Source organism: Telmatherina bonti (assembly GCF_933228915.1).
Source record: "Telmatherina bonti genome assembly, chromosome: 10".
Classification (NCBI taxonomy): domain Eukaryota; kingdom Metazoa; phylum Chordata; class Actinopteri; order Atheriniformes; family Telmatherinidae; genus Telmatherina; species Telmatherina bonti.
The window spans coordinates 33031851-33055335 of NC_136628.1; the positions used below are offsets into that span (position 1 = coordinate 33031851).

The 23485-nt window shown below is 38.9% G+C and overlaps 1 protein-coding gene across 1 annotated transcript in view; it reads left to right on the forward strand.

Moving 5' to 3' along the window:
• Positions 1–23485, forward strand: part of LOC306761729 (protein turtle homolog B-like) — a 146361-nt gene that overhangs the window by 53967 nt on the left and 68909 nt on the right. The window contains 2 exon segments of the mRNA XM_079248000.1: positions 7473–7619; positions 18779–18930. Of these exon segments, the coding sequence (XP_079104126.1) occupies positions 7473–7619; positions 18779–18930 (299 nt within the window).

A 23485-nucleotide genomic window follows, 5' to 3' on the forward strand; every position in this document is an offset into this window, starting at 1 on the left:
ACATATATATATACATATATATATACACATATATATATACATATATATATATACACATATATATATATATATATATATATATATATATATATATATATATATATATATATATATATATATATATATACATACATATGTATATATATATACATACATATGTATATATTTGTGTATAATAGCAGTTGAGGTGGCTGTAGCTCAGCAGGAAGAGCAGTCGTCTTCCAATTGGAAAGTTGAGAGATTGATTCGAGGCTTCCCCTGACTTATGTGCTGAGCAAGACACTAAAAACCACACATTGCCCCCTGATGTGCCTATTGGCATATGAATAAGTCGTGTGTGTGTAAGTCGCTTTGGATAAAAGCTAAATGATTGTAGAATGAATAGAATAATAGAGAGAAAGTTAATACAGTATAGAATAGCTAGCAATGCATCTCTGACTATTTTTTTTTTTTAAACCAAAGATCTAATTCCTCCACAACTACATCATCCTGCTCGTTCAGAGGGCAGCGACGTTACACTTCAGAAAAAGGTGCAAACAATTTTGCACCGAAAGAAATGACCGCAAACTCGAGCACCATAAGCTGACATCATGTGACCATCACAGTAGCAAACCGAGACTGGGGTGAAGTTCATGGCAAGGGCAGTTGGAAAGAGGCTCCTACAGGCAGGACTGGTGCCACGCAAAACTGACCTTAATTACTCTGAAGCAAAGACCTCAGGTTCAGGTTTGAAAAAGACAGCAGGATCTGAACAGATGATGAATGAACTGAGTCATCTATTTGTTTTATAGCTAGATGGAGACCTGGAGAAACCCCATTGGCTCACACTGTTAAGTATAGAGGATCATCAGGAGGTGCTTCAACAAGGCTGGAATCAGGCAGATGTGTCTTTACGAAGGATGCTTTAACAAAGCCACATTAAAGATTATCCTAGAAACATTAACTTCCTTATGCTGAGATCCCAAATGAATCATAACTCAGAGGATGACAATCCTTCACACCACACCGCCACGGGATTCAAGTTCTGGATGGATCATCACCACATCAGGAACATGATGGCCACATCAGTCTCCAGATCTAAACCCTGCTGAAAACCACGCAAACAAAATCAGAAGAAAGATGGACGCTGACAAACCGTCGAGCAGAGCTGAGCAGTTGGATTTGTTTTCTTAAAAGTTGCACCAAAATTTGTGTTACCAATTGTAACACAAATTTTACAAACATATATAGTATATTTATGTTCCTCGCTGTTGAAGAAGGGATGAGCAAATCCCATCTCATCTTTCCTTGACAATTATTTTGTTCTTGATTATCTTCTCACACATTTGTAAAGAAATTGCAGATGGTTTCCTGTTAGTTTCATAAAGCCTCCAGTAACACCGGGAACATTGTAGTCGCTTGTTTTGACGAAGGCTTGTTAGAGGGGCGTCTAGGTGGCAACAGTGTACGCAGCAGTGGTGCAGGGTATGCCTTCAGAAGCAGCGGACGTGGGATTAATTGGAGCCAAAATCTAAATTCAGTACATTCAACAGACCTGATTTGTAGTCAGTTTGATGTCCTATGAGTGTTTTGTCAGGATTTATGGCAAAGACATATGGAGGATTTATAAGTTAAATGAAAGTTTTCCTTTGTCGAGACATAAAATCCACAAACATTCTACTTTAAATGTAGATAATTATTATTACATTTACAGAAACCAGCTGTGATAATCAACAAAACAGTCAAATGTGGTTAAGAAATACTTGGTTATACGGTATTTATGTCCCTTATTCTGTTCTGCATGTTCCACTTGCAGCCTCTTTGTGATGATGAGGAGGAGCAGTAAAGCAAGCATCTTCATCGTTAACACTCTGAGCACTCAGTGGATCACATAACCTGCTTCCAGAGTGGTTCACAGCTTGGTTAAAACATCTGAGCTCTTCTTTACAGTGGTTCATGTTGGCCTCTTGGGAGACTGAGCCATGGCTATTAACACATCTGATTGTTCGTTCTTTTTGCTTCTGCAGTAATTCAGGCGGGCCAGCCATTTTTATCGGACTGTGGCGTCTCCCAAGATCTCGTTAGCAGCACCTCGGAGCTTTCTGGGATCAAAGATTCTTGTTCAGGGTGATGCAGAGTCCCCAGGCTGTCGTTCTCTTAAGTCTCATGCTACATAGTACATTAGAATACATCTGAAGCTGTGCCATTATCTGCTTTATGCCACCCAAGATAGCATGCTGCAAATATGCCATTTAAGTGGGTTCCTAGATGCGCTAAATACTCCTAGAAGAGCTTCCTTCTTTGAACATTTATCCAGCACCACTGTATTTTGAGATAAACTGTTAGTGTCAATTAACTCAGAAAACCAATTAAATGACTGAGCAGTTAACTGGGATTTCAAGCGGTGGGAGATATGGACATCCCAGTGAGAAGTGCGTTGCTTCAACAAATTACAGTATATTACAAGATATTAGAGCTGTGACAATATGCTTTTGTCCCGATTCGATTCCAATGTTTTGAGTAACAATTTGATTTAAATTGCGTTCTCACAATCCTCCGATATTGCTGATTTTTGTAGATTAAAAACAAAAACAAATACATAAAACTTTTCTTTTTGCTCATCATTTTTCTTCATTTAAATGAAGAAAAAACAACACAGTAACCAGACCATCATTCTACTGCTATAATGCCAAAGAAGACAAGGAAAAAGATCAATAAAAACAATAAAATGACAGAAATTTCATAGTGGATTACTTTTGTTTATTTGAAAGAACAAAACTTTTTTTTTTTTCAACAAAATAATCAATTTTAAAATTGTGAAGCAAAAAAATCCAGATTTCCGATATTTTGATTCGATTTTCCCACTCCTAATAAATATGGATGTCAAAGGGAACTATTAACAACATAAGTTAAAATAAGTTGAAAGGATCAAGACTTCATAAAGTTTAACACCATAGTATTAAAAAGGGGCTGCATGGTGGTGTAGTGGTTAGCAAGAACCAATAGGGCTGCTGGTTTGAGCCTCGCCTGGTGGTGGAAATGGTAGAGGGTTTAAACAGTGGCCTCTCTGGGTGGAGTTTGCATGTTCTCCCCATGTATGTGTGTGTTCTCTCTGGGTACTCTGGCTTCCTCCCACTGTCCAAAGACATGATTGTTAGTTGCTTACCTGGTAAGTTGTCCCTAGGAGTCGGTGTGAACGTGAACAGTTGTTTGTCTGGTGTGTTGGTCCTGTGATGGACTGGCGACCTGTCCAGGGTGTAGCTTGCCTCTCCCCAATGATTGCTGGGATTTCCACAAACCTGACTTGGACTAAGCGGTTAAGAAAATGGATGGATGGAGTCTTAAAAAGGCTAAAAAGAAATAGAAATGGTCAAACACAACAATCACAACCCAACGCATCGGTTTCTGATGTGTATAAAACTGGTTTGAAGTAGGTGAGGGACATTGTGCAACAGTTCTGTTGTCTTCTGGTCTAAATTAACGTCCACATTTCTATATGTGTTATCATGGCTTCTGCTAATAATCTGACACGTTCTGTTAGAGAAGAATTTTAGATTTGTTTGTCTGAATGACACATTGAAAATAAAAAGAGCATTATATGTTCTGAGCTTAAAGGGGTCAGTCCTTGCATTTAGCTCCGGTTTGAAGAGTCAGACTCTCAGACTGGTATGGGGAGTGACTTTAAAAAGCAACCCTACATCAAACTATCGTGTGGACAACATGATGTTACTGTCTTCAGTAAAGCTTGAAATTTGTTTTTCTGTGCTCATTTTTCACCTTCAGTCTTTGCAATTTAAAATTTTCTCTGAGATAAAGTGTTTTTCATTTTTCATTTCACAAAATGATCCACATGTCAGGTCAGATAACAAACATCTGTTTGACTGATTGCCTTATCTGGCCGAGACAGCCCCCAAAGCAGCTTAGCCAAAAAGAAAAGATTTAGCAGGTCCACCTTCAGCCTTGGTTTTGGCTTTGGGATCTATTTGATAAGCTTATATCATCTCACACGATTCATTTCCATCCAAAATTCCACACATTTTTCACCAAGTTTGGTCAACGACTTGGCCCACTTTGTAAAGATCCTCGATGGGGTTTAATATGTGGACTCCATGGAGGCTAATCTCTTGCTCCCTGAACCACTCTTTCACATTTGAGCCTGATGAATCCTGCCATTGACATCTCGGACTATACCTGTGCCTTTAGGGAAGAAAAAGTTGACAGAGAAACTTTCAGTCTATTTGGGAAGTTGGCTTAACTCATTCTTTTGGTTCGTTATGTTGCTGAGAACTTAACTTGTCCAAGCAAAGCAGCCTTGGATCACATAGGATTATTATCTGGGCTCCAAGACAACAATTTACTGTGGATTAAAGCAAAAAAAAAAAAACCAAAAACCCACCAACCTAAATTATTACAACAATTTCCAACCTACAACACATGACTTACAAAAACCCAGCACATTATTCACTGGACTGGACTCTAACCACATGATCTTTTACCATCGCTCCAGAGTTTAGTCCTAATCCTCTTTAGCAAACAGGCTTTTCTATTTTAGCTGAGGTGTTTCTGACACAACACAGTTGTTTAGTTCTAAAACCTCAAGATCCCATCACATTGTGTGGAAATGCCTTAACTTTCACTGTTTAACATTGTTTTGAGTTCTCCTGTTGTGTTTAATATGACTGAAAGGATCTAGAGTGGTGACAGTGGTCACCAACTTCAGTCCTCATGTGCTACCATCCTAAAGGTTTTAGTGTTTCCCTACTACACTTGATTCAAATGAAAAGCTTCTCCAACAACTTGTCATCATCTTCTGCACCTGCCTGTTCATGAGCCATTGCTTGGGTCAGGTGTGTTGTACCAGGGAAACACTAAGACCTGCAGGATGGTAGCCCTTGGGGACTGGAGTTGGTGGTCTATCATGATGATTTGATGACATGTGTTCTTTAAAGATGTCGCTTCACCACTTTCCTTCCATGTTATAATAAAGACACTTCTCAACTCAGTTTAAGTACACTCAACGGCCACTTTTAAGCCCACCTTGCTGGTACTGGTTTGGACCTCTTTTATCTGAATTCCACACAGTGTTGAAAATGTTCCTCAGAGATTTTGCACCATATTGGCATGAAGCGTCACACAGTTGTTGCAGGTCCATGATGAGAATCTCTTGTTCTGTCACATCCGAGCTGCTCTATTGGGCTGAGATGTGGTGACTGGGGAGGATCTCGGTGTTACGTTGAAAAAAGCAGTCAGAGATGATTTGAATTGTGAGACATGGTGCATTATTTTGTGATCATAAGGGGATGGAAATGGTCAGCAACAATACTATGATAGGCTGCGGTGGTTAAATTATGCCAAGTTGGTGCTAAACAGTCCAGAGAGGCACAAGAAAATTTCCACATCACCATTAAACAGATAGCGGCCCAAACTGTTAATACGAGGCTGAATGGATCATTGCTTAAATGCTGTTTCCACCAAACTCTGACCCAACCATCTGAAATGGAGACTCGTCAGACCAGTAATGTTTTTACATCTTCTATTGTCCAGTTCTGGTGAGTCTGTTTGAATTGTAGCCTTAGTTTCCTGTTTTTAGCTGACAGGAGTGGCACCCATTGTGGTCTTCTGCTGCTGGAGACCATTTGCTTCAAGACTGGAGATGTTATGTGTTCAGAGATGCTATTCTGCACACCTTGGTTGGAACAAGTAGTTATCTGACTTTTTGTTGTCTTTCTATCATCTCCAACCAGTCTGTCCATTCTCCTCTAACATTAACAAGACGTATTGGTCCAGACAGCTGCTGCTCACTGGATATTTCCTCTTCTTCAGACCGTTCTTTGTCAGTTTCTGAAAGACTCTGACCAGCAACCATTTCTATGTTGAGTCTCTGAAATCCCCTTTCTTCCTCAGTTTAAAGTTCAACAAGCCAGCTTGGCCATGTCTTCATGAATGCATTGGTCATCAGAAAGGCAGAGTTCATCATCAGGATGAAAGTGGTTCGGGTTGGAATGTTGGAAAACCTGCTGACAGTCGTTGACAATCGTTCCCACCCCTCCATAACACACGAGACAGACTTCTTCACCTCTCTGTCTGGAGAAATGATACAAGAGGTCGTTCCTGCCTGGTGGTGTTGGGCTCAGCAACACTTCCACCACCACCCAGTCAGGACAAATTAGGACTGACTGACCATAGATATGTGTACACATGTATGTGTATATATGTATATAAAGTAGACTTACAAACACATATATGTATAAATATGTAGGTGTATGTGTATGAATGGCTTGTTACTGGGCTCGTTACCCTCATGCTGATGAAGGAATTTCACCATTTGATTCCACTTGCCTGTGTTGGAGAAGGGATGCATCTAGAAGTTGCAGTACTGGAGATCTGGAGAACCGGGCCTGTGCATCTCTGGTTTAATTGAATCCAGTTTTTGGTCAGGCATATTCATCTGTTGATTCTTATGCTGATCCAGCTGCGTCTTTAGTTGCATCCTCATTCATGTTGCAAATAAACCCCCTCATTTACCGTGATAGTCAGCTGTGCTGTTTTTCATTATTCTGAAGAGGTAATGGTGAGCGCACCAGCCAAGAACCCTGGTGTATAATGTAGAAAATCTCCACTAATTGATATCCATCATTTATGAAATAGCAGTCTTGCATCATTGTGTAGAAGGGAATTTGGAAAGCAAACAACAAAATGAGTAAGGAATACCCACAGAGTGAGGAAGAAAGGGGAGAGTTAGGGGATTAGGGAGGAGGAGCCAGGCTTTGATGATGTTGATATTTTGAGCTGGCGTGTGCTCCCTGAAAGCCCCTTTGTTTAGCTGTCATTGCCAGTCGCCATCTGTTGCGATCCAGTTGCCAGATTGCCTGGAGCAACATCATAACCCTCCTTTCAGCTTTTGATCAGTGTTAGTAAAATCCAGCTATTCGTGACTCTGCTCACCGAGTCAGACGCCGAAATCGCCTCTGATGGTCTGTGATTTCAGTGTAGCCCCGAGGACTCTCAGGTTGTCATGCTGGCTACTTCCCACCACTCAAAGGAAGTAATGACCTGTCCTTGCCTCAGCGCATCTTCAAAATAGACCTGTCAAACACATGGAGATGAGGATCTCTGCTGCAGTGAGGTCTAATTTGTAGATTTCACTCCGACTGCAGTTGCTTTCCAGCTTTGATGTTTCGGTGCAGATTAACAGCATCTTTGTTTAGACGCAGGTCTTATGCACTGTGATGTTTCCCTGGGACACCCACGCAAACACACCGCAATGTACTCTGTGAACCCTGCATATTTATATCTGAACTCTTCAAAGGTTGATTTTCTCCTTAACATTCATCTGGCGTTGCTCATCTTTCACGTCTTTACTCATTCCCCTCTCATCTGTTCCTTCCTTCCCTTCACTTCCTTGATTGCCCTCATTAAATTAAATCCACCCATCCTTCTCATCTCCCCATGCGCCTTCCTGCTGACGCCTGATCTCCTTTTCTCTTGGCCAGGCCGGGCCAGTCTGCACGGCAAGTCCTCCCTTCGGATAGAGAATGTACGTTCAGACGACCAAGGCTGGTATGAGTGCAAAGTGCTGATGCTGGAGCAGCAGTATGACACCTTCCACAACGGCAGCTGGGTGCATCTCACCGTCAATGGTAAGGACCATCAGGAAACGTCTATTATTAAAGCTGTTCAGTAGAAAGATCTGAAAAGATGTGACTTAGTGGACATAAACACTTGTCTTTGGACCTCCTGCTATGTTGTATCTGAATCAGATGTCAGGCTGATTATAGTGACTGGGATTTGTAGTTAAAGATTTGAAGAGAAATTCAATACAGCAAAAAAAAAAGTTGACCAAAAGGACAGAAGGTACTTCTTTGGGGACTTCACAGACCAACATTTTATTATCAATAGAACATGGAAAACATTAAAAACCGAAAATGAGATGATTAAGTGTTTATCAAATATATATATATATATATATATATATATATATATATATATATGTATATATATATATATATATATATATATATATATATATATATATATATATATATATATATATATATATATATATATATTGAAATAAATGTCAGTAAAACATCTAAAAAACTGCGGGAAAGTGGCCGTATTTACCATTCAGTAACAGTCTGTAAACCTCTGGCAGCTGTGGAGACAAACTGCTGGACTTTTAGGAGATAAAACTGTCCCAACACTTCTGAATCATCTTAGTTTTCTTTTGCATTTCATGATGTGCTAAATGTCCGGGACTGCAGGCGGACTCCACTATGAAGCCATGCTGTTGTAATTGATGTGGTTTAGTATTGTCTTGCTGATATAAGCAAAGCCGCCATTTAAAATCATCTGGTTTGGAACAGATGTTAAAACGTTTATATACTTTTCAGGATAGATGGAGCCAGTTGCATTGGCACGAATGCACCCCCATACCACCAGAGATGAAGGATTTTGAACTGGGTGTTGAAAACCAGCTGGATGCATCCACTCTTCTTTAGAGGACAAGCATTTTTTTCCCATTTTGAATCATCTGACCACAGAACAGTTTCCAACTTCACTTCAGACCATTTTAAATGAGCTTTGGTCCTGAGAAGATGAGTGTTTCTGGATTGTGTTTCCATATGACTTGTTTGCATGGTTGAGCTTCAACCTGCACGCTTAGATGACAAAATGAATCACGTCCACAAACAATAAGCTGGGAAATGTTCCTGAACCCATTCACTAGCCACATTTAAATGGAGCCAAATATACAGATTGTGATCGAAGGATCTGTTGGAATGAAAATGTTGGATGTATACACCTCACTCTGAATGAAAAATGTCAGACTGAAAGAAATTTTATTTGGTTTTACACCAGTAGAATATTTCTTTTCCCAAACCAGTTGTGGTATCTTGTAAACAATTAGAAAGTTGTCAGGTTGCGTTCTTACATTGATGTTCTGACTTGACATAAACGTGCAACGAGTCACGTTTCCTCACTCGGGGAGATGGCAGCAACCAAACAAAGTAATCAGACAGTGAGAGAAAGTTTGTTTCTAATTCAAACTGTCTCTACACCTTTTCCTCTTCATTGTTTGCAGCAGGAATGCATGATTATCAGTCTGCTGCTTTTAAGCACTACAAAAATTTCAGCAACTGTGACAATCAGTTTGCAGACCTGATCTAAACATCTTTCAGCGCATGATAGACAGGACACATTCTGCCTAAATGTTTACGCATTCCAGATCCAAATAGATTAGTTCCCATGGAAACAGCTGCTCTGATTTCAAACGTAATGCAGTAAAAATCATCATGTGAATTTCGCTACTGACTTCCATCCCTGTTTTTATTGCAGCGCTGCTCTCTTGGGGCTTAGCAGCCACATACATGGACAGCACTTTCTAGCTCTTAGGTCAAGAAGTCTACATATGTTATGTACTAAAAGTACATCACATCAAAATATGATCCTTTGATTTTATTCTAATTGGGTTCAAACAAGCCTAAATAACAAAATATGGATTTAAAAACTATTTGCAGTTTAAATTGAGGAAAATTCTCCTGAATCTGCTCCAGAATTTGTAAACATAGTTTGTTGAAGACCATATTTGGCTTCCAGAGTCCCTGCTTCTCTGAGGTGCTCTTTATTCTCAATATCACTAACCTGTTGCGAGTGAACCTAGTTATCTTCCTCCATTTATCTCGCAAGTTCAGCTGACTTTACAACCTTTTATGACCCATCCCAACTTTGCAAAGTCATGCTGCTGCTGTCAACTATAAGACGCTCCAGAGAGTTAACGTCAGGTCTGATAGAGAGGCTCTGTGATGGTATGAGGTTGAATCGGTGCCCTTGACAACTTGGCAGCTTATACCTTCAAAAATTGCAGCATTTATATAGATCAGTTTAATGCAATATTAGAGCAACATACGCTGTCCAGCAGATCAGATCTTCTACAGGGATGCCCTTGCATTTTTCAAAAAGACGACAATGTAAAACTACTTTCTGCACACATTACAAATGCAAAGCTGAAGAAGAAGAGGGTGCAGGTAGTTGTCTGTTCTGCCTGCACTCTTATCTTTCAGATTGGTTAGTAAATTACTATCAGTTAACTATTCTAGATTTCATCCAGTAAAAATTCCCATTTTGGTGTTTATTTTTGGCAATGCCATATCTTTAGGACTGTTAAAGTCATTGAGCTGTCCCCTGCAGGTCCTGCTGCTCTGTGCATGTACATGTCATGTTACCATGGCGTCTAACACATGCTAGTGTCACAGCAAACTCTCACAAAGGGACAGTTCCCGTCTTTTCACTTGGTAGCTCAAGCATTTATCATCACTTAATCAGACAGTGTATGATGATGCTTGTTGCTGTGGTAACAGACACCCCAGTTATGGTCCCGCTCACTCTGCCGATTCCCCCATTGTGGTCACGGCACATTAGCTCACTTTCATCAGTGTTGCTCTTGTTGAGCTCGACTTTTCGACTTGCTGCGGCTCCTTTCTGTCTCTCCCAGAGGTGTGCTGAGGCCTCGGGCTTCCTCTGCCTCTTTTCTCTTTACATCGTTCCTTCATCGCCCTTTAGTGTCCTGTCACCCAACCAGACAGGAGCCTCAGTGCTTTGATCAAGTGAAATAATCAGTCTGACATGTCTGCTAAGCTGCTCCACAGAGGCCTTTTTTTTTTTTTTTTTTTTTTAACATTGGTGAACATCACAAAAATATTGATTTATAGCAGCAGTCTAGATATGAAACATCTTGTACTTCAAGCTTTATAAGTTTCCCATCAATGTGTCTTCCTTTATATCTTCTTGATAAGGAACTGTGCTTCAAAATTAAGATGTTTTTAAATCAAATATTTATATTTATACTAATCTGTGTGTGCAGATTAGTAAGAAAACAAACACAAACCATCTAAACTAAAATGCAGCTTAGTTTATAAACTATTTAAAAATATATAATAATAATTGTTTAATAAAAGGATTAAAAAAATATGTTGTTGGTGTCAATTAGAGGAGTCATATATCAGATACATATCTGATATATACATATCAGATATTCACAGCATGGTTATTGTCACCAAAACTTTCAGTTATTCAATTTAATGTTATTTAATTTTTTCTCTACATATAATTGTCTTACATATATGTTTATTTATATTATTAGGATTATATGATTTAAAATAAATATTATGATTAATTCAACATGTGACTTTTATTTCAAACAGTTAGCAATTATTTCATTCATATTATTTTCTTAACCATTTAGTAGGGGTTGGAAAATCGAATCGAAAAATCGAATATCAGGATCTTTTGCTTCACAATTTTAAAATGGATTTTTTTTGTTAAAAAAACGATTTTGTTTTCCAAATAAATAAATAAAAGTAATACTTTGTCAAATTTTTGTTATTTTTTATTGTTTTTACTGATCTTTTTACTTGTCTTCTTGAGCATTACAGCAGCAGAATGATGATCTGGCTACTGTGTTGTTTTTTTCCTCTTTGAAAACAAAAAAAAATAACGAGCAAAAAAATTTTTTCAAATACATTTTTTATTAATCTACAAAAATTAGCAATATCGAAGAATTGTGAGAATCGCAATTTAAATTGAATCGGCACCCAAAAAAATCAGAATAAAATCAAACCGGGACAAAAGCATATCGTCACAGCCCTACCAGTTAGTCCAACTAGGGGTTGTGTGGAAGCTGGAGCCGAACAGCAATTGGAAATCATTTTAGTATTTTAATTTTAGCTTAATTTTTTAGACCTCATCGAATCTGAAAGCTTTTGTTAATATCTGTTTTTCTATGATGAAGGTATTTTTTACTGATTCTAACTTATTAACTGCCAGCAATCACATGGAGCCACATTTTGTAGGCGATTTGGGGCATTTTGGTGAGATGTGTAGGGTGCCTTTTGGGTGCAGACTTGCATTCACAACGTGTTGGGTGCGCTCTGGGTACATGCTTGGACAGTGTATTTTGAGGACATTTTGACGAGCATTCGTCATGGTACCAAAAGACGATACTTAAAAAGCAGTATGCAGTACTTGCAAACTTGAAGTAATAACGCCGTGGCAAATAAATTCTGAAAATCCACCATCAAGAGGTGCACCAACAATGGCAGGAAGCCAGTGTTAACTTTCCTTTTGTACAGATTTGATCATGTAAACCTTCAGAAAAATATTATTACCATCTGTAAATATCAGTTATATCAGCCATAACAAGAATATTAATATCATATATCGGTCAAGATGTTCTCATCGTTACATTCCTACACAAATATTTGTATGTATGATAATTGGTATATATGAGAAATGTCTGTATACCTGAAAAAAAAAATAGTTTAATACATTTTTAATAGTGAGATAAAGATGATGTTACAATTACAGCCCAGGCCAGAATGAGCTCTCACAACGCCCGTCCTCACTGAATACGTTATCGTGCTGAATGTAAACCAGTTCGTACCATACAACCCAGATTGCTGCGGAGGTAACTCTGTTTGAATGGGAAGGAAACGAGTACTCTGAGTTTAGATAACCAGTTATTCATACTTTAAAGTGGTTAAAACTTTCAGGAGTTATACTGAAAGCATATTTAAAGCTTGTGGCTGTGCTACACTTGTATTTATAGTTCGATGTTTGCGATCTTCCTCTCCAGATCACTGTCAAACATCAGTGTTTGTCAGTAATTACGCTGAGCACTTAATCTGTCAGCCTTGTTCCCGTTGAAGAGTAAGTGCTGCATATAGATTTCTGGATGCATGAATATAGATTGGAGCTGATGCTTTTCTTCTACAAACTGACACATCTGCCTCTTCCTTGTGTTGCAGTGTGGAGAGTGATTGACAGGAGGGTTAGTGAGATGCATTGTTTTAGAAGACTAATGCTGGGAAAATGTTCTGTGTAAATGAATTCCTGATCAGATAATTGTCGTAATAAAGTGTTTTGATATGTAATTTGTCTTTCTTTGCTGTTATGTATGCAAAAAAAATTTTCTTGATAAGTCATATAAACAGTAAGTAAATGGAAAACCACATACATCATGCAATGTGGGATCCAGAATCCCGTCTTTTTTTCCTGATGGAACATCAATTTCGTCTGAAGGCTGCTCAGTCTGAGAGTACAGACCCCGATCCAGAAAGAGGTGATGCCAAAGAATCAAGGTTCATATCTCGTGGGGTTAGCCTCACCAAAAATAGCATGTGGATATCCTTGTGCTTGCTTTCTGTGTTCTGCAGCAGAGCTCTGCAGTGCCTGCAGTCTGCACACCAGCCCCGTTTCCCCACTTCACACCCTTACTCTACCTTCCTCATTATTATACCCCTCTCTCTTATTCCCCTTCATCTCTTATAAGCATCTTGCACTTGCAAAGTGATCGTGTTAGCACCCTTTACATTATGCATCAATGCTACAAGTAGACTGTAAATGTTTCTTCCATGCTGCTGGCTGCAAAGCAGCACAGTTAGCAGTTACATTTTATTGCTTGTCACAGAACTATGCTGCAGCTCAGAACAGGTCAGCAGTCGACTGACCTCAGAGCTGTAAACACAGACATGGAGGCCTTATAAATCACATCTCATTACCTACAGCTTTTGCATGACAGGATACAGCCAAGAGTCACCAACAGATGTAGTCAACCTTTGCATGACAGGACCGGATTACTTCTTTGGATCAGAGGAAAGTAGTAGTAAAGTTAGGCTTAACAAAACGTGTACTATTATTTCCCAAATTGTCAGTGAAACTGAGATTATATAATTTTTACTGCTTTATAAATGTAAAAAAAAAAATGCCAGCAGAGCTTTTACAAACAGTTCTGTAAAACAGTTTGATCAATTTTCCTTTGAGCAAAGACAATTAACTGACAAAACAACCAACAGTGTAACACCAGCTGTTATATTTTCTCCTCTTCATCTCAGGATTTGGTGAACCCACTCTGTAAACAGTCAAAGCAATGCTTTACGCAGCCTTACCATTGGTTATTGGGAGTTATAGTGTCCTTGAAAGCAGCACTAAGTGGCAATGTAAAAATAGGTTCTGCTCACAGCTACAGTTCACATGACAGCAATATTACAGTGACCTAAGGTGGTTACAGCAGTCATCACAATGAAAAGCCAAGACAAGACACAATATTATTTATTTATCACAAAAAGGAAGGATATTTGTCTTTTGCGGATTGTTTCTTTGGCATAACAATGATTCTTGGAGGTCAGTCTTATCCCACTGGAAAGCCTGTTTGTTTCCCTGTAAAATGGAGTCCCATCTGTAGGGAAATATGCATTTGTGGGCTGAGGAGCAGAGTTGTGTGGAGGTTACCCCCATGAAAAACCTGCCAGATTCTTTCTGCCAATGCCAAGCAGCTTATTCTGCTATGGACTCTTTATTGGGCTTGTTTATCAGATTGGAGAGGTGAATTCTGAAGAAAAAGGACATTTAAGCTATTTAACTATTTATTCTTTGGACGAACAGGAGCCTCAGCAGCATGTGGAAGAACCATACACAGCCACAGCTTGGCTTGGAAGGTGGCGTTCTGTCCCAGACTAGGGACGCATGAGGTTAACACTGGTTTCAGAGCCTCATCTTCATATATCTGCATTGAGATGGCAAGTCTTTGTTTTCTAGTCAGGGAGATGGCAACCAACACTATCAAAATACTTCCACGTAAAGATGTAACTCAATCAGCAAAGTGTTCTGTGTGTCTTCTCCACACTTGGACCCTATGATCCAACCTCCATGGGCACAAACGTCCAAGTTTAAATGCATATACTGCCAACTCCAGCACAAACAAAAGGCCAATCAGGGTAGAATAATGTTGCAACCTACATACTCAACTCTGCTGCTCATCCCACAATGCATTTTACTTACAAATGTGGCTCCATTTAAACCAAAGAGTCATTTGTACAATTCACAACACCTCTACATGCCAGTCCATGAAATAACAGAACCACACTGAGTTCTCCAAACCAGCCACCAAGGATCAGGCTATATGCCAGCTACTACAATGAGCTTAGTCCTCAGCATAAAAATGAGAAAAACTGACCATTTACGACTGTATCGCTGGTTATTTTAGACAAAAAAGGCATATAATATAGGGGTGGGAAAATTAAATCGAAAAATTGAATATCAGGATTTTTTGCTTCACAACCTTAAAATCGATTTTTCTGTTAAAAAAACATTTTTGTTTAATAAGTAATAAAAAATGATCCATTATGAAATGTTTGTCATTTTTATTGTTTTTATTGATCTTTTTATTTGTCTTCTTGGGCTTTATAGCAGCAGAATGAGGGCTGGCTACTGTGGTGTTTTTTCCTCATTGAAATCAAGAAAAATAAAGCAAGGTTTTGTACATTTTTTTGTTTTTAATCTACAAAAATAGGCAATATCAAAGAGTTATGAGAATCACAATTTAAATCTAAAAAATAAATCTAATTGAATCAGGACAAAAGCATATCGTCACAGCCCTAATATAACTATTCAGTATTATTAAAACACTCTATTCTGTGGTGGAAAACTCACATTTCCAACGAGTGATCAATAAAGGCTAGTTCAGGCAGTCCACTCGAATGCTTCCAACGCAATCTGCATGACTTTATGTATCGCATATTAAACATACCCAACTTGATATGCCTTTGGAGAGCCTTCTGTAATTTGCCAACTACCATGACAGGTTTGTAAGCCTTCACCAATACATCAGTCTTCATCTGAAAGTCCCACTGCATGTTAGCGCTGTCATTCTCCACCCCCTTTTCAGATTTATGCTGTACAACTTGTATACCTGTAGATCAGCAACATGACAGCGGTTTTGCCTTCCTGATACCATGGTGAACGATATTCGGTGACAATGACTGAAATTCCTACCTATTTGTAATATTATTTATAAAGATAAACTTTTAAGTTACAGGCTTGAAACTTGATTGATCAAAGCTTCTGAAAGCAAAATGAGTATCAGGAGCAGATCATAAAACCCTGATGTGACCCTATCATGTCATTTTTTTTGATCTGAGTGCATTCCTGAGCCGAAGAGTCTGTTGGAGGTTGCAGGCTTCTACCCAGTGTGGCTTGGCAAAATGCAAGGTGTGGAAGTAGCATTGCATCCTGGCTCACGGCTGCAGATGAAATAACATGTTAGCATATGAGAGACTACAGGATTATACACTGCTCAAAAAAAGAAAAGGAACACCTAAACAACATAATGTAACTCCAAGTCAACCACACTTCTGTGAAATCAAACTGTCCACTTAGGAAGCAGCACTTGTTTACAATCAGTTCCACATGCTGTTGTAAATGGAATAGACAACAGGTGGAAATTACAGGCAATTGGCAAGACACACCCGATAAAGGAGTGGTTCTGCAGGTGGTGACCACAGACCACTTCTCAGTTCCAATGCTTTCTGGCTGATGTTTTGGTCACTTTTCAATGCTGGCGGTGCTTTTACTCTAGTGGTAGCATGAGACGCAGTCTACAACCCACACAAGGGGCTCAGGTAGTGCAGCTCATCCAGGATGGCACATCGATGCCAGCTGTGGCAAGAAGGTTTGCTGTGTCTGTCAGCGTCGTGTCCAGAGTTATACAACATTAATCTGAAACGCGGGTGGAGAATGACAGCACTAACATGCTGTGGGACTTTGTATTTAAAGAACAAAGTATTTAATAAAAATATTTAATTCATTCATACCTACAATGTGTTACCTTCGTGTTCCTTTTATTTTTTTGAGCAGTGTATATGTAAGCAGATCAGCTTAAGTCCTAAGTTGATTAGAATTGAGAAATTATTGTTGGGAATGATATGTGCCTGCAGAAATAGAGTTGGGCTGCAATAAAGAGGGATGGGTCAGTTTATAGAAAAAGAAAAAGCAAAACATGTAAATGTGGTTTATTTTGCTGGAGGAAGTGACTTTTTTGTATGATCACCCTTCATAGACCAGGCAGAGATGAGTTTAAGAGGATTTTGAAAACTGGTGTTATGGTGGCAGAGGAGATGTGGACCCAAATGCAGAGATGATGGAAGCAGGGATGTAGGTTCCAGAAGGTTTATTCCCAAAAAACACTCAAGGGACTAACTAAACTAGGTAAGGCAACAAAATGATCCAGCAACCAAGGAATGAAACTGAAGGGTATAAATACACAGAACAAAATGAGACACAGGTGAAACAAATTAACTAAATGAACCCAGGTGAACTAAATCAATAGAAAATCTAAGAAGCTAAACAAGAACCAAGGGAACTAAACAGGAAAAACTACAAAATAAAACAGGAAACCTGAACCAAGGAAAAAAAACACAACCACCACATCATAACAACTGGTTTATCCAAATAGGATCCAAGGCAGGAAATCATTTTCTTTGTCTATTATTGAAAACATTTTGACTTGTTGAAAAGTAAGAACAGTAAATTATTTGTAGTTTATCTTGTTCAGATTGATTAATTTTACCTTATGAGGACTTTAATTCATTCAAAACATATCAAATAATTGCCTAATTAAGCTGAGAAAGTTCTCACATTATTTCCTTTTTAAAAATTGGGGTGTGAGCTTATTTTGGCTCTCAAACACTTTTCTTTTTATACCTTTACATTCCACATAAATAAATATTTGATAAATATTTACTCCCCTTTAGCGTACTTTACAGACATACTGAGCTCAGTTAAACAAACCAAAATAATCAAATCTGAAATGAAAACAGATTATAGAGTAAAAACAGCTGATAAGATCACTTTGTTGTGACAAAATGATGATAAAAGGACAAAAATATTGAGAAAAAAATGCAACTTTCTCATCTGACTTTTATGCTTGGTTGAAGTCTGTTGAAGTAAAACAACCAAGAGAAATTTTCACGTCTGCACCTTCAGCTGAAGTTGACAGCAGCGCTGCAGGTGACCTAGTTTGTTTCTTATGGCTCTTTGAAAACTAAAACTAATCTGATCACATGGGCAGGATCAGAACTTTCTAAATGTTAAAACATGACTGTGTTGCAGACAATATTCTGAAAACAGAAAATCACACAACCAATGGTTTAAAAAAACATGCCAACATATTAAAAAACCAAGACTTAAAGTGTAACTTATTAACCTACACTGTAAAAACCAGGATGTCAAAGTAACTTTGACAAAAAAACAAAAAACAAAACTCCATTTGATTAGGGAATATTTTATCAGTGTTGCATGCATCTTCAACAAGTAACAGTAGTACGTAGTGATCCTTACAAAAACATGTGTTTTGTACAGTTTTTGGAAGCAGTTTATTGCCTGGTTCATGGATTATGAATCCTGTGATGTTTTTATTGAAATAAAAATTTAGTTGACGGTGTGTGTTCATAATTAGAAAACTGTAAAACGTACTCGTCATTTTTGTTATTTTTTAGTCCTCATAGACAAAATACAATATTTACATGTGATTTTGCTATTATGAGAAGCTATAAAAAACATAAATAGACACAACTTGAATAGCATACATCATATAAAAGTTATTTTACCCCACAGATATTCCTCTGGGAGTGTCCAAAGTCTGTCCTTGAGGGCTGCTGTCCTGCAGGTTTTCCATGTATCCCTGCTCCAACACACCTAGCTTCCATTAAATAGATCCAACAACCAATGAAGTTCTGTTCAGTCGCTGATTATTTTACGTTAGGTGTGTTGGAACAGGGAAACAAGATAAACCTGTAGGATTGTGGCCCTTGAGGACAGGGAGCTGGACACCCCTGCTCTATCAGAGCCCAGATGGATGTGATTCATCTCTGTTTCATGCAGAAAACTTGTTATTTTGAAATGTCACCAAAATACATTTGTTTTTGTTTTTTTTTTGTCTAATATTCTCCCTTCCTTGCTTTCACAGCCCCCCCTACATTCACAGACACACCACCTCAGTACGTCGAGGCCAAGGAGGGGGGGAGCATCACGTTAACCTGCATGGCCTTCGGCAACCCCAAACCCTCTGTCAGCTGGCTGCGGGAAGGCCGCCTCCTGGTCAGCAGTGCCAAGTACAAGGTACATGTCTCTTTTCTGTCCATAATTTAGACCAAAATCGGTCCACAACGGCTGCAGTCCTGGAGGTTTTGGATGTTTCCAGCTGCAGCTCTCCTGAATCAGATTAACGGGTCAACTTGCATGAGAAGAACTTAACAACAAGCTGTCGAGATGTTTCATTTACATCCCGCATGTTTGATCAGGGAAACTGGACTTGATTGAAGCTGGACATGCCTGATCTGGCAAGCAGGAATTTTTTATTGAGTACAAAAGTGGGTTGTCTACATCAGTAGATCCCAATCTGGGGTCCCTGGACCCCCAAGTCCTCCCCAGAGGAGCACAGCAGGTCCCTGATACTCTGTTCATAGCCAGTGTGAATAAAACGAAGGTGCTGTCTACAGAGAGAAGTGTGTGTGTGTGTGTGTGTGTGTGTGTGGACTTGGTGAGCAGGTGGATCCCCAGCAGTGATGCAGTTCATGTCTGTCCTGGTGACCTTTGTTTGTCCTGCACCATTTCATTAATGAGACGTGTATAAGAACCGCCACACTGCAGATGATTCAACCTTACTTTAACTTGGTTGTGTTGAAAGAAAGGAGAGCCAGAGTGCATGAGTTATTCTGAGGAGCTAGTTAATGAAAGCATGATTTCAGCATGAGGTAAATGGAGGGTACATGGCTTTTTTTTTTTTTTGTAGTTTAGCATGAAGTGAGTCCTCAGGGAAAACTGGTTGGGAATAACTGGTCTACATTGATCACCAGAGCTGCCATTATGGGATTTTTTTGGTCATCTTGTTATGTTACTTTTGTTTTCGTTGTTAAAACAGAGATGAAGGATTCTCCAACAGGTGATGATCAACAACCCTCGGGACTGCGCTTTTGTTTTTGTTTTTCCAGTCTGAAACTGTGCGTGCTGTTCCGTAAAAATATATATTTCCTGGATCAGCCCAGAGGTTTGTTGGATCTTTCAAAGGTAAAGATGGACAGAGTCAAGGACCACAGGTTCTGCAGGTTTTGCAGGTTTCCCGCCAAATCAGATTAATTTGTAGCCCTTAAAAACTAACTATGTGCATCTCTGGACTGAGAGGTGCAACAGCTCATCAAAAACAACAATACCTAATTTACTTATGCTTAACGACTGGTTTTCCTATTTACTTATGCAAAACAACTGGTGAAAAAAATATTGTTTTCCAAACAAGTACATTTTTAGCTTTAGTTTTACCAGGTATGAGAAAATGAACATGGTGTTGTCTGCCATGGTTCATCACCAGTGACTGAGGGGTGACCTGGCCATGCTTGCTCCACCCCTTAAAAAAACGGCTCTTAACCCTTAAGAATGGACAATGAAATGCCCAGAAATTCATTTCGTGTTTATGTAATTTATCTAGTGTAAACTGATCTTTACCTTATAAACAAGTGAATGCAGTGTGTGATGTACTTGTAAATGATGTTGTCCATCAACGTGATACATCCTTGATCATAATGCAGCCTTCCTTCAGCTTCATCTCACCATCTGACTACATGTAAAACACTGATAAAACTTGGGATTTGGCTCAAGCCAGGTTTTTCTTCTTTTGCAACAGAGATTAAAGTCAAAGCAGTATTATCCAAAACTTACAATTCTAACACCCCTCCCCACACACACACACACACCGATCAACGTTAGGAAAACTCTTTAAAATTGTGTGAATCTTCAGGTATAAAGTCAAACAAGTTGGAATTGCTCGGTTTGACCTGTTCTACATCTGTTTAACCTTCTTTTTTTTTTTTTTTTTTTTAGCCTTGTGGGGCTACATTTCTGAAGTTTTAACCCTATAAAGCCCAACAGCGATGGCTGTTTCTATGAAACACACACACATTGTACTATTGTACAACACATGTACAATTCTGCAGTTAACAGCAGATCATATGACTACATGGGATACAATCTGATAGTATATAAAGGACTTTGGCCATGAAACTGAGATGCATCATCTGTGGAGGGGTAAAATTAACCTGAAAGAGAATATTGAACCTTCAGATGAGGCTGTCATCTTATATCAAAAAGCAGTTGTAGTAGGAAAAAGTAGTAAGCAAGAAGACGATTGGACCAGAGTTGTAATGACATAAAAAGAATTAAGGACTTTACAAACCAACTGCAAATATTTCATCTTAATAATTCTCACATTAGTATTTACTGGATCAGTGTAAAGTCAATGTGAACGTTAACATGTACTGAAATCCGCCCAGCAATTTGCAAGTTTTATTTTATCGAACTGAGGTTGGTTTTTAAAGATATTCGCATGTGATAGATATATCGCCGACCAATCAAAGAAGGCAAAACGACTGATTGATCACCGGTTGTGAGCTATGCAGGCGTCGCTTTTGCTGCTGTTTCTTTCAAACCTTTGTACCATCATGGCTGAGTGTCTTTATTATTCCTTCTCTGCTTCTTAAAGCAAGCAGCGAGCTGCTAAAGCAGATCCTTAACTGCCCCGTGGACTTCCTAAAGTCTGTGGTGAGGTGGCTGTGGTTCACCATTGGTTCATCATTGCTCACAATCGCGCCTCGCGACGGTGCGCACAGACAAAAGCGTTGATAATTTACATCTGAATTGTCTGAAATTTTCAATCAATCAATCAAACTTTATTTATGAAGCGCCTTTCCAACATAAAATATGTGACTTTACAGTTTAAAATCAGACATTAAGGAAACAGGCAGACACATGATACAAAAAGACAACGAGGAAAGTTGAAGTGATAAAATGTAGCAGGATGAAAAGCCCAAACCCCATTGAACAAACACACATTATGAAACGCAGCCTGTTTTCTAAACTTCTGCATTATAGGATCACTTCTCTCACCCTCATTTCTTTTTTACCTTCTTCACTCATCGTTTCACAAGACATGGATCGAAGTTCACTGGTGTGATGAAAGATGCTAAAAAGTGGGGATGAAGTTGTGAGTAGGTTCTCTGATTTGCTCACTTGGAAGTTGGGTGGATGAAACTCAGGATGGAGGAGTTTTGTCAGAATGTCGCTGACCCAGTCTGACTCAGAACTCCCTCAGATGGTGCTTGAAAGAGAGATGAGTAGGTGGAGAGATAAACAGGTGAATGACATGATGTGAGAGGTGGAGAGAGGGAAGGGGATGAGGGAGGGAAGCATCACCCGGTGATAACAGGTGTGGCCTTTCCCCTCAGACTGAGGTAACAGTTTAACTTTATATATCGGCTTCGTTCCAGCTTGTTTTGAAAGTGAAAATAAACATGTTGCGCGAGTAGGAGATTCTACCTTTTAGTACTACCTGCAGTTGTAAAAATCACACCTCTGCACTGGATAGATTAGTTAGCCAAATGCAGGAGAGTCATCTTCTCTCCACTCTGTTCTCCAAATAGCTGATATACAGGTGCTCTTTTGCCTTCAGATATTTGGCCGACGATGATGTTTCAGTCGGAAAGTCTCTGATGTGACGTTGTAATTAAATGTAAGGACAGATTTTCTATTAATTTCAGTTTAGCTTCATGTAATGTAACTGCAGGTTTGCAGCTTGATTTGAATAACCAATAAGTTAGTAGGTTAAACTGGAATAGTCCAATAATTAAGAAATACCTCCCTAAAACCTGACATCTGATCAAGTTAACGTGTAATTTGGGAATCTGTGTTTTGCTTTCCTTTTTACTGCTATTCAGTCGGTTGAAAAATGCTTAAACAAAAATACTTTGTTAAAAGGCAGAGTATGTAAGATTTTCAACATTTTCAAAATAAATTAACTAAAAAAATAACTACAATCATAATTAGTTTCTTAAACATGTAGGTTCCAGTCTGTCCATATTTGATGCGTTATTAAATTACAGGTTTAATTAATGACAAAGACCCTTCTTGAATTTTTTCTGACCAGTAAAAAAAAAAGTACTTTTTTCCACCAGTAGGGGGAGTAAAAGCCCATTTATTGCAGAGCGGCTCTGAGCTACAGCTCACAAGCGATTCCTGCCCTCATTGGAGCTGGCGAGGAGGAGGGGCGAGGGGTCAGTTTTGCTCATTACTGCCAACCTGTGGTCGTTTGTGGAGGTAGCAGTTTTGTGGTTTTGCTCATGACCTGGTGTTTGCCACTTAGTGGTGGAAAGAATCACCTTGAAATCTTACATACTCTGCCTTTAAGTATTTTTTTCCTCATTCACCAAGGAGTAAAACAACTGCTGATTGTTGAGCTTTTTATGTCTGGAAAACCAGAACAATGCGGGCTTATTGGTCCCTTTGTTGGAAGCTTTTAAACAGAAGATCACGGATTACTTATAAAGGAAAACTTTAAAGCTTGGTACTTTGAATGAAAACCTAAATCTGTCTAAATCTCACTACTGCTAAGCACTTAAACTTAATTTGTGTGATCTTGAAGTGTGCTTTTATAGAATCAAATATAGATTATGTTGTATTCCAATCGTTAGGAAGGAGAAGAAAAAAAAGAAAAAAGATTATTTACTGCTGTCGGTCTGCTGGAGGCCCCATGAATGAAAATGCTGTTACTCAGAGCTGCCGCTCAAAGATAAAATCCAGCCAGTTTCCAGTTGTTTTGGAGTGGTTTCACAACCGCAGACTTGACAGA